General features: G+C 34.4%; 1 protein-coding gene and 1 non-coding gene across 2 annotated transcripts; both read right to left on the bottom strand.

Annotated features, from left to right (window-relative positions):
* Positions 1-7766: 7766 nt before the first annotated feature.
* Positions 7767-7838, bottom strand: TRNAM-CAU (transfer RNA methionine (anticodon CAU)). The gene has a single exon. It is a non-coding gene; the product is annotated as a tRNA-Met (tRNA).
* A 669-nt stretch (positions 7839-8507) lies between these two features.
* LOC102586585 (fatty acid desaturase 4, chloroplastic-like) lies at positions 8508-9695 on the bottom strand. The gene has a single exon (XM_006346168.2). The coding sequence runs from the start codon at positions 9634-9636 to the stop codon at positions 8638-8640; it is 999 nt and encodes a 332-aa protein (XP_006346230.1). The 5' UTR covers positions 9637-9695; the 3' UTR covers positions 8508-8637.
* Positions 9696-11886: the final 2191 nt, after the last annotated feature.

Raw genomic sequence — 11886 nt, 5'->3', positions numbered from 1 at the left:
TCAAGTTTACTCCTATTATGATCATGAACACGAACAAATACACTACACCCAAAGACTCTCAAAGGTAGATCAGTGGTCAATCTAAGAGTAGGGAAGTATGTCTTGAACATACTAAAAGGGGTTTAAAAATCTAGAACACGAGAAGGCATCCTATTAATAAGATAAGTGGATGTCAAAAGAGCTTCTCCCCAAAGAAATTTAGGGACTCCACTTGTGAATATTAAGGCCCTAGTTACCTCCATAAGATGCCTATTTTTTCTCTCAGCTACTCCATTTTGTTGGGGTGTATTAGGACATGAACTTTTGGTGCACTATTCCCTTGGAAGTGAAAAAATTGCCTAGATTGTCATTAAAATACTCTCTCCCATTATCACTCTGAAATAGTTGAATCTTCTCATGAAATTGTGTTTCGACCATAACATAAAAAACCTCAAATATATTGGTTACTTCACTTTTGTCTTTCAATAAGTACACCCAAGTTAGTCTAGTGTGATCATCTATGAAACTCACAAACCACCTTTTTCCATTTATAGTTGCTACCCTAGAAGGTCCCCAAACATCGCTATGGATTAACTTAAAGGGTTTTGTGGCATTGTATTTTTGGGAAGAAAAAGATGAACGTCTATGTTTAGCCATTTCACAAAATTCACACTGGAAAAGAGGATGTACTTTTATTCATAAACAACTGAGGTAACAAGAGTTTCAAATAATGAAAATTAGGATGACCAAGTCTATAGTACCATAACATGACTTTATTATCAACTTGAATAGAGTTCAAACAAGCTGAACTAAGATTTACTGAACTGTCCCCGTTTTCAAGAAAATAGAGACCTTCAGACTCTCTAGCATTGCCAATCATCCTCCCCGAGACCTTGTCCTGAAATACGCATGAAATAGAGTCAAAGATAGCACGACAATTAAGGTTTTGAGTCAATTTGTTGATGGACAAAAGATTATGAGACAGTTTTGGAACATGAAGGACATCAAAAAGGGTCAAAAGAGGGGTTAGTTTGACTATCCCTTTTCCAGCAATTGCTGAGAAGGAACCATCAGCAATTTTGACTTTTTATTTCCTGCTAAAGGAGTGTAAGTTGAAAAAAATGAGAATTCCATGTCATGTGATCACTACCCCTGAATCTATGATGCAAGGACTTATACCACTTGAATCTGTACTCACAAAAACGGAGGGTACATTACCTGCTTGGGAAAATGAACAAGTGGGAGTAAAAGAATCAGATTTACTGGTTTGGAGTTGAGGTTGAGGTTGGAGAACTTGGAGAAATTTGTGTAACCACTCTACTTGTTCCTTAGTGAAAGGTTGCCTTTCTAGAGAAGATCGTAACCCTGGTTCTTTGCTGGTACGCTAAAGAGCCTGACCATGGTTGTCTGCCATTTTTCTGTTCCAGCTAGGCGGTTTCCTATGGATATTCCAGCAAGTCTCACGAGTGTGCCCATATTTTTTGCAAAAATCACACCACAGCTTCATTGTTGTCTCTTGTCAAAATTGTTAATAGAACTCTCGACTTCTATTGATGCCGTTGGCTTCTATTTTCTTGGCAGCAGTGTTGTTTTAGTTACAAGAATAACCTTGCTCTGATACCATGTAAGTTTTGGTACCAAAATTGTACAATCTTATTCATCCATAGAGATAACATATTTAATAGTATAGAAAACTGACTAACTAGCTATCAGATCCCTTGATTCTGGCAGATTTGAGAATCAAGGATCCTAACCTATTCAATAGCAAATCAGATATGATTTTATAAGATCAATTTAAATCCTATAAAATCATATCTGATCACACTTTAGATATTTACAAATCAACAGGTTTAGTTAGGGAAAGCTACATCTACCGAAGCTTAAAAATGAAAGGAAGGGAACAGCATAAGCACCAGTTCATATTCCTTATGAAGGCGCTTTACACATGCTTTTTCTGCCATGTCCTAGCTTCAAAATATATTGAGACTAAGAGATAATGTTGCGAAGCTTCCCTTGTCCTCGTGACCACCAAATAAATACTACAACCTGTAATATGAAAGTTATGAAACATATAATAAGTAAGGCATTACATTTTCATTTTTCAGGTAGAGAAGTGCCCGAGAAAGACTATTAAGTCCACAAGAAAATAATGCTGAAACAAAAAGCAGGCAAAGCCAGCTAAGTTTGTTTAAAGTAGAAATTTTTTTGAAATGTCTTTTTTAGACTCTCAAATAGCCAATAATTGCACATGTTGTTAATAACGACAGTGTCCAGGTCAAATTGTACCATCTCGATTAATAATGCACTGGGTACCTACTACCTCCAATATGCACATGTATCCAGTAACATTGTCCAATGAGGCTTAAGTGGATGGCTATCATCTGAATCAATCAATCAATCAACAGTATATATTTGTATCAAAATTAAGTGAACCAAATGACACAAGAACATATATTTTTAAAAAATCATATATTACCAAAGATCGTGCAGAAATTGGAAATTGAATTGATGAAGATCGATCTAGTTCAAAGGGCTCTGAGTTGAAGAGAGAAAAAAATTGAATTCTCTGGCATTTGATATTATGGTAATTGTAAATTTCACAAGAACATATCAATGAAATCTCACAAGTGGTTCCAGAGGTAGAGAGGAAGTGGAGAGGTTGTTTCCGAGAGAGCGCAGTTCAACAGCACCAAAGTACAAAAGGAACAACAAGAACAACAACAAAATAGTGGATAACCAACTTGCAAGAATTACAGTAACAAGCTCAGTCCTTAAAAGTTGGTTAGATTCTTGTTGTGTGCTTTCAAAAGATTCTGAGTGTAGGACGAGTAACCATCGGGAGTATTGGGATGGTTGGAACTTCTCTATCCTTAATAAAGGGTTTCGAGTTCAAGTCCTGAAAATGCAGAGGAGAGGGGTGAACTTCTGGATAAGTAGCCTTTTATCCCTGGCACAAATCCAGATTAGTCTAGCCTGTGGGTTAGGGATATCGGATAGCTAAACAAAAACAAAAATTTGTGGAGGAGTAGTGTGCTCCTGTTTAGTATTTCTCCTATTAAAAGAAGATGTTTGTCACTCGACTTGGTTTTTAATTCAAGGGGGGAGAGAAATAAATAAAAAAGAATCTCCGAGTTCAAAGTAACTTGATAGTCTGGGAACAAAAACATGCTAGTGATCATATCTGTAATCTTGACTTTGCATTCGCAACAGCCACAACGCTTCATAGAGCTAAATGAGAACTATGCAAGATTGTTAAAATGCAAAACAGTTAGAAACCTGGAAAGTAAACAAGTGAACTGAAACATAATTCAAGTGAATTTTTTTTACTAAAGCTGAGATAGTTACAAGAGGATCTAAATAGAAGAACGAGCTAGTAGCACTGTCTGAGTATCTCTGAGTACTAGGCAATATAGAAGAAAATATAACTTCATGAACTAAACAAAGACTTAGTAAGAGAAGTATCAGCAATATAGTTTAGCTTAATCTTGTTTTCACTTTGTCCTGAATATTGGAACCTTTCCAGCATTGATGTTTTCAAGGTTTCTAATCCTCATCTCAAGTTTCAGAATATCGATCATTTCAAATCTACGGCTCCCTTTCTCATGGTTGTTAATGTTTCCCATCGCCATATTTCCTTCAGTTATGTTGGTACTCATTGCTGTTACCTTCGGTGTTACCACTGAAGCTTCGTTCATTTGCAATGTTTTAGCAGGATTAGTACTCAAAAGTCCTGCATTTGGACCGTCACTTGCAAGTTCAATACCATCAGGAAAGTTGAGCTTGCAGCCACCTTTGTCATTGTTATTCTTGCTCTCTAGTGGCACCATTTCCTTAACTACATATGGCCCATCTCCATCTTCATCCGACTTCCCATTTGAAGCCTCAAATTTGGCGCTTTTTGGTTTCGATTCCAGTAGAGTCTCCCTTGCTTTGGCAGTCCCATCATTCGAAGATGAAGAAGATTGGCTTTGCATGTTAAGGAAGAGTTCTTGATTATTACCAGGTATAGTAATTTCTTTCTTCATGAGTTTCCTCTTGCGTAAAGATACAGAAATTGGAATATTGTCGTCATCATCTGATGATGATTCTACAACTATCATTTCACATTTCTGCAAAAAACCACAACATACAATGGCATTCATCTTTTCGTGCTGAACTGCAACCTCAGGTGCAACATTTTGGTTCTTCCACCATTCCAAGTATCGTCTGCTGACATCTGACTCGATGAACCTAGAAGGTATATAGAGCTTGACATCTTTAATTGGTCTGTTATAATTAGTCCAAGCAATTTTCGGGATATGATCACTAGCATGATTCACACAATCGGGCACATCTTGATCAAATCCAAATTGCATTGATACTCTATGCGGATTATACTGTTCAATACAATCCATTCCAACTAGTTCAGAAGCTCGAACAAGTCGAGCAAAAGTCATGATTTCTCTTCCCATATTTGGTCCAACCACCACATATTCATCTCTTTCCTTGTAAAATCTGCTAATGTCCCAATTCTTCACAATATCAACGGCATAAGGACGCCACAGAAAACATTCAGCAGCGGAATCTATTCCACTCCTAGGATCCACATGATTTAGTTTTTTCACCTTATGCCATCTAGCTACTCTTGGCTCCCCAGTGTAAATGATACTACTTGGCTTAGGCTGCAAATTTGTAAATCTCTCCCAAGCCCATAACTGAACAAACTGAAAAGGAGCCCGAAGGTTCGGATTCAACTCATCTTCTATACATCTAGAATCACTCGGCGCATGGTTCTTAGCTGAAGATACAATCAACTGTTTAAGCAAGCTCATATCCCTATAAATACTAGCTAAAACAGCAGGGGCAAGTGCTATTGGAATTCCTTGAGAAAGATAAATTGCAATAGGGAAAAGAGCTCTGTCCACAAACTGACAACTTCTAGCAGGAAGCACATACCTTGACAACCAAAGGGTCAAAAATGCAACATGCTCCAAATGGTCACCTCTTCCTGCAAAATGCTCCATCCAGGCATGGTGACCAACATTCGTTTTACGCACTCTAATATCTTTATGAACCTCACAAAGAGCTTTTTCAGTGTCAGCAGAATCTTTGGTCTTAACAGGTTTCAACACAGAGTGTCCTAAAACAGAGAAACCACCCAAAACCACCATATCCTCCAAAGTAATAGTTGCTTCTCCCCATGGTAAAATGAATGTATTAGTCTCCAAACACCATCTCTCAGCTAAAGCAAGAATCAAATCACTATGCCTATAAATCTTAAATGTTGAAGCTATAATACCTTCAAAGATTCCAGCTTTCTTCCATATCTCTTGGTGTAAAGGCTTTAACTCATCAACCCATTTAGACCATCCCTTCATATATGAAAAACCACCCCTAAACTGAACTTTTAGTGATGAACAAGAAATTTTGAGTCTTGAAGGGAGAAAAGGGAGTTTTTTGGTTGTTGGTTTAAGAAAATGAGCTACTCTAAAAATGGGTTTTACTTCTTCATCAACAGATGAAACCATAACCTCCTCTCTTTCTTCCATGATTCCAACTTCTGAAGAATCCATCATTCTTGATTTTGAAAAAAAAAAAAAACTTTCTTTCTATTTTACCTCTTTTTACATCAGGGTTTTCAAGAGTGTAGTAGGACAAAACAACCCATTCTTGTGCATTGAATCACACTAAAAGAATGAGACAAAGTTTCTGAATTTTTTTTAGGCTGTACTATTTTTTTCAGTACTGAGTGAGAAAAACAAGCAAATATGGTGAGCTCAAAATTCTATTTGTAGGCAAAACTTAACATAGCTGCATTTGTAACTTTTAGCTGGACATGCCAAAAGTTGAAAACAAACAAGCAAAGGTACACTATAGCCTCATTTTCATAACAGAAAAGTATTTGATAAGATTTTAAAAGCCATAATACATAGACACGTCAACTTGGTCTCGACTAATAATCAAACAATTCAACTTTGAAAATATATATGTAGACATCTTAGCTCGTACCCATTGTGTCTCACTGGACACCCGAGCTAAATAGGATGTATCAAGACCTATAAAAATATGTAGAATGTATCAACATGTCATTTAATCTCGTGATTTTAAACATGCTAGATGAAAATTTAAAACTAAAGAGTTGTCAATCGGAGAAAGAGACGTACTCTTTCAATGAACTAAAAAGAAAAGTAAGATGAGAAATAATAATGAAATGAGTAATTACAAGGAAATTTGCTATAAACTCTACTTTAAAATGAGAAGATGAATTCCATCACCAAAGGAGAGAAACAATTATCATTACTTTGTGAGGAAGGTATAAAAAATGATTCATTAGACATTATTTTTTTCAAGTTACTTATAAGTAGAATTTAGAGTTATCGATACTTTCACTTGTTCACTTTGGACTTTACACACCTCTTAAGAAATATTAATTAATTTGAGTATTTTACTATGAAACACATATTAATTGACATTATTTTGTTCCGTTCTACTTTGTTTTCTTCCTTTGGATTTGTTGCACTTGAGTCGATAATTTTTTGGAAACAACCTATTTAGTTGGGCCGATGTTTTGGGCCAAATGGGTCAAGAAATTTGGACCAAAATTGCAATTTATTTGGGCCTCAATTGGGTTATGTTTTGTGGCTGATGTTGGGCTTCCTTTGGGTCACAATTTGGTTAACAGTTGCGGCTACTTTTGTACCTAATTTGGGCCAGATATAGTATCATTTTGTTGGGCCAACTTTGATCTTCATTTGGGCCACCATTAAGTCCAGTAGTCCATGTAGGTATTGGCCATAAACGACCCTCGTTACTTGGTTCATTTAGCGTAAGTAGGTGATGCACATACTTGTCAGGTCATATCGTGGTTCGACACAATGAAACAAGTCTCTGATAGTCCGGTTGGATACTTGGATTAAGTATAGCAAATTTCCTCATATCCTCCTTTGCCTCGATCTGAGAAATGTCTCATCAAGAAATTGTTATATATTGATATGAAGATATTTTCTTCCTCATATCCTCCTCCAACTCATCTTTATTGTATAAGTTAAACATTCCAACTTATAAAATGATCATTCAGACGTCTCCAAATTTTTTGCGTCACGTCAACATCGAGTATCCATAAGACAAAGTATGAACAAGTTGGAGTGTTTACTTGTAAGTTGAAACAAAGTTGAGGTGTTTAGATATACACTCTCTGAATCGAAATGCTTACTTGTCATTTGAAGTTAAATTTGAGTATGTAATTGTGTATTATGCCTTTTTAAGATTTTGTTCATGCTTCAAGTTGATTATTTAACTGATTACCATGACTGTGTTGACCAGGTTGAGGTACCTCCTTTTATTTTTACTCCTTGTTTTTTAGAGGGGGTGGGAAGGAGGAGGTGATGCTCATGACATAGGAGCACCAAATTACATATGTCATTTTATGTTTCGATTATCGCATTATTTTGTTATTATTGTTACTATTATTTTATGAATGTTCTGCACTGCTCTCCTTAATTATTTGTAGTTGCATTTTTTTTCACTATCATTTTTTTTTTCATAATTATTTTGATATGTTGCATTTGAGCCGAAGGTCTTTCGAAAACAACCTATCTATCTATAGGAATCGAAAACGTAATTCCAGAGTCCGACAATATCTATTGTAGATTGTGTCTTATGTATACTCAGCATTCAGCAATATAGTAATCTTTTGATTCAAGTTGTGAACTATAATTTTAGCTAATCTTCTGAAAATTATACGATAAAACTGATAATTTGAATATTTGATAACCAATTAGACCAAAAAAAATATGTAAAATATTTTATATCAGAGCCAGGTTTCGATCCTGGGACCTGTGGGTTATGGGCCCACCACGCTTCCGCTGCGCCACTTTGATGATTGTTGTTAATTTACTATAATAATTATATTTGTATGAAAGAAAAACATGTAAAACTTTTCGGTGATCAATTCACAATTCTATCACTTGAGGTCCCTTTTTTAAAAATACCTTTTTATTTCAATCCTTCTTGGGAGTCCCTCACAACTAGACACAACAAGAACAATTATCAAGGGCGCACTCTACTATTGAGCTAATAGTTGGTCGTGCGAGCCTCCTAGTGGAGGCCGCTATGCCAAAAGCAGAGAAACCCTATATCCCTCTGTTTCCTTTTTCTCTATAACTTGAACTTACAACCTTATAGTTGAAAGTGGAGGATGCAAACCTTGACCGCATATTTAAATCTTAAATTTGTCTCTCTTTAAAGAATCTTAAATTCCTTAGAAAAGAACTCACTTAGGAAAGTGAGTGGTATTCAAAAAGAGGAGTCGTGGGTGCTTTGAGAAGCCTTGATTTGTTATACTTATAAGACATTACAGAAACCTATTGAAGTGAAAACTTTAGCTATATTGACTCAAGAATGGTCACTCAAATCTCTTTCATCGAAAAATTATATTATGAATATAAAAAATAATACTACTACAAAGAAAAAACAAGTAGAGCATAGATGACATATTTTTATTGATAGTTTCAATCAAAATTCCATTATTAAGTAATCTGGCTGGAGTTGAAATAGTTACATATATTACTATTATCAAGTTGGTGTCGAATATCAATATCATTCCAATACTAATCGGAAAAAATAAAATTAAAGGTACATCAATCAACTTTAAAAAAAAAAATTATACTGTAATTGAATTCAATGTGAAGCAGGAATTGATTGTATCTCAGTTTCTTCGATCCATTCTGAATTTGGTTCACTCCATGATCTTGGCCGGACTCCGAATTTAAAGAAGAAAATCATCTCCAGCAGCTCAAAAAACTTTGATTCATCCAAAATCGTGTTCCATAATCCACTAACAATGCAGTAATTGTTGTTATATGGAACGCGATGATGGGCAGCGTGTTGTTCCCTCGATACGAGTATTCCAGCGTCTTGTAATGCTAACACCATTGAAGGCAACTTACTTTTTGTGCCATGAGCCCATGAATGGAACTGTTGGCTGAACATAATGCAACCTGAACAAACCCCAACGAATGCCAGAGTAGTTGGATCTTTGCAGAAGAGATCGATTGGAAGGACGGTGAATGTCACTGCGCGTGCTAAGGAATGGAGATTGTTTGAGAATTCTCGTCGGGTGATTGTCCATGGCCATTTATGGTGACCTTGAAATGCATCAATTTGGGCTCCGAAAACAGGGGTTTTGGCGCTGCCGTAATTGTCAATTCCCCAATGGTAGATTCCGGAAGCCAAGTCTGATACGATGTAGCCAATGCAGCCTGCTATAAGGGGCCCGGCCCACATATGTGAGTCGAGTGCCCCTGCTGCAGACCGTGCTAAGGGGATTAGCACGGTGGTGCACCCACTTGCCATCCAGGCTCGATGAGCCCATGTGGATTTTAAACTCGGGTCATTTAGTACACTTCTCGTATTATTACTAGTCTTGATTTTTGTGATGGGAGTGAGTGGGTCATAAGTTAGTGGTTCTGAGATGGGTGGTGGTTTGGTGGTGATTGTGGCAATGTTGGACGAGGAAGAGGAGGAGGAAGAGATACAATAGACTCGTGCAGGTAGGAGAACATGGCGGGAGATGCTCATAGCTCGATTTGTACTGGATCTTCTCTGTATCGTTCCAATTTTATCTAGGGCTCGTTGTGAGGATCTAATGGCATGGTTTTGAGGTAGAACGGAAGACATATTGAAGGAACTTTTAGGTTGGATGTGCAATCAAAATGCAAAGAAAAATACCATATAGTATATTATTTATATCCAATATATATTATAGTCAATTGATTTGTGGTTCAAAATTGGGAGCTAGAAGTTTTGTGGTTACTGCTATTTTTTATTTTTTTTCAGAAAAGAAAAAGTTCTTATGAAAGAAACAAAATGAGAATTTTTATTATATGGTCTAAATAAGAGATGCGTGGGACTAGATAAGGCCAGTAGTATCGAGAGTTATTTTGTGTTGCACAAAATTTTGCCAATAAAAAAAAACTAGACGGAAAATACAACATAAATTCCTTTAATTTGAGTTGTTTTATATTGGTAGACCTTTCACGCACGTATTTATTATTACTTGTGGACCATCGTTAAATATCATGGTGGGATAGCTGAAATTTCTTCGTCTTAAATTAAAGGTTAAGTTCGAGTTTTGGATATAAAATTTCTATGTTAGGGAGTGTTTCCTCCTTAGATGAGTTGTGTGGTGTGACTTTGAATTAGTTTGAACTCCAATATAAATATTGAACACTGTACGAGAAATCAAGAAAATTTTATCTGAAGAAGAGATACAACTTGTTGTCAATGCTAATTACGTACTAGATAATCTTACTACCATGTGTGATGTGATTACAACAGCTTTATATTGTTAATCATAAGTCTCAAAAATTAAGATTCTAAAAAAAAATATAGAGAGAGCGTTTCTATCTTTAATCACGCATCATAAAACAAATAAATCAGAATCACAAACAAGTTCGGACACGACACCAATTAGAAAAAGAAAAACAACATACAATTTGTAACAACTACTGATTTGATGGGTTTGATTGGTACACTAATCATTACGTGTTAATTAAAACTGTAATCTTGGATGCATTAATTTTGACTTCAAACTATTTCATTAGGTCTGTGAGTAAAATATTCAGTACATATATTAATTCTTAAGTAGAAATTGAACAAGTTAATTAAAAGACTATGTATTATACTTCAACGTAACAAATAGGTCGTTAAAAAAAAGATGGGGTAGGGAGTGGGCGATATATTATATCACGGTAAATACTTTTTGTATCAAGTATTTATATCAAACTATTGAAGTTTATTTCCTCCATTCATGTTTATTTGTTTAGATTTAACTAGACACATGTTTTTTTAAAATAATAAATAAAATGTTAATTTTACTATACTATTATTAAATATTATAAGTCATTTAACTCGTTCGAAAACAAATTAAAAATAATTAATACCTAATAATAAGATAAAATATGTATAAAATGATAAATTATCTTTTAATTTTTCAAATTTAAAAATAGCAAAACATATATTTTTTTACTACAGTAGATCCACAAATAAAAGTGGAGAAGGAGTAAAAATTAAAATGAAAAGTCAAATCACTTAATTATGAATAAGTGGAAAATATATCTATAAAAATTTACATTACGTTTGACATATGATTTGAGATTAGGATTCAATTTTTTCAAAAAAAAAAGTGATAATTTGAAAATCCAAATCTTAATTTCCAAATTTTGTAAATGTAAAAATGAATTCATAAGTTATGATTATTTTTTTAAAAAGAAAAACATCATGTTAAGACTATACTCCACATTAAGCAACTATCTATATCATGTAAAAAATTATATTAAATAGTAACTAAGTATTTTTTTTTATTGACCAATGAATTTTTGAAAATTATGTCATAATATGTATTTATAAAAAGTTAGAAAATTATTACACCTTCTATCTCAATTTATGTGACACATATATTATTTCGAGATTCAAATAAATTTATTTTTAACTATAAATTTTTCATATATCTTTTAAATATTTTAAATTTATTAATTATCGTAACATATATTACTTTTTACTTATTTTACAATTACTATATAAATCTCATTTTAGAAAATTTGAAGATTTTATAAGTAAATACTTAATTAAACTAAAACTATTTGAAAACTATTAATTGCATATTCAGTGGTGGTCCCGTTGACCCACTTTTTTTGGATAAATCAGATTACCATTTTGGCATATTCCCTGAGCTCAATCTCACTGTGTTAAAACTATTTTTTTATTATTAATGAATGTAGTGCGTAGAATGAGCGAGATTTTGAGTTTGAGTTTTTATTATGAACAAAATCTTGATTGGGAGCTCTGCTTTTTCGAACGGAATTTTATAAAATGTTAATTTAGAATAATCTAGCTTCAATACGAATATCGGGTAGAAAAAGAACTATT

Source organism: Solanum tuberosum, unplaced genomic scaffold, assembly GCF_000226075.1.
Source record: "Solanum tuberosum cultivar DM 1-3 516 R44 unplaced genomic scaffold, SolTub_3.0 scf00076, whole genome shotgun sequence".
In the NCBI taxonomy this organism is placed as follows: Eukaryota; Viridiplantae; Streptophyta; class Magnoliopsida; order Solanales; family Solanaceae; genus Solanum; species Solanum tuberosum.
This window is presented reverse-complemented; position numbering and strand designations above follow the sequence as displayed.

Coding starts and splice junctions, on each gene's coding strand:
- LOC102586585 (XM_006346168.2), bottom strand. CDS start 9,636: ATGTCTTCCGTTCTACCTCAAAACCATGCCATTAGATCCTCACAACGA.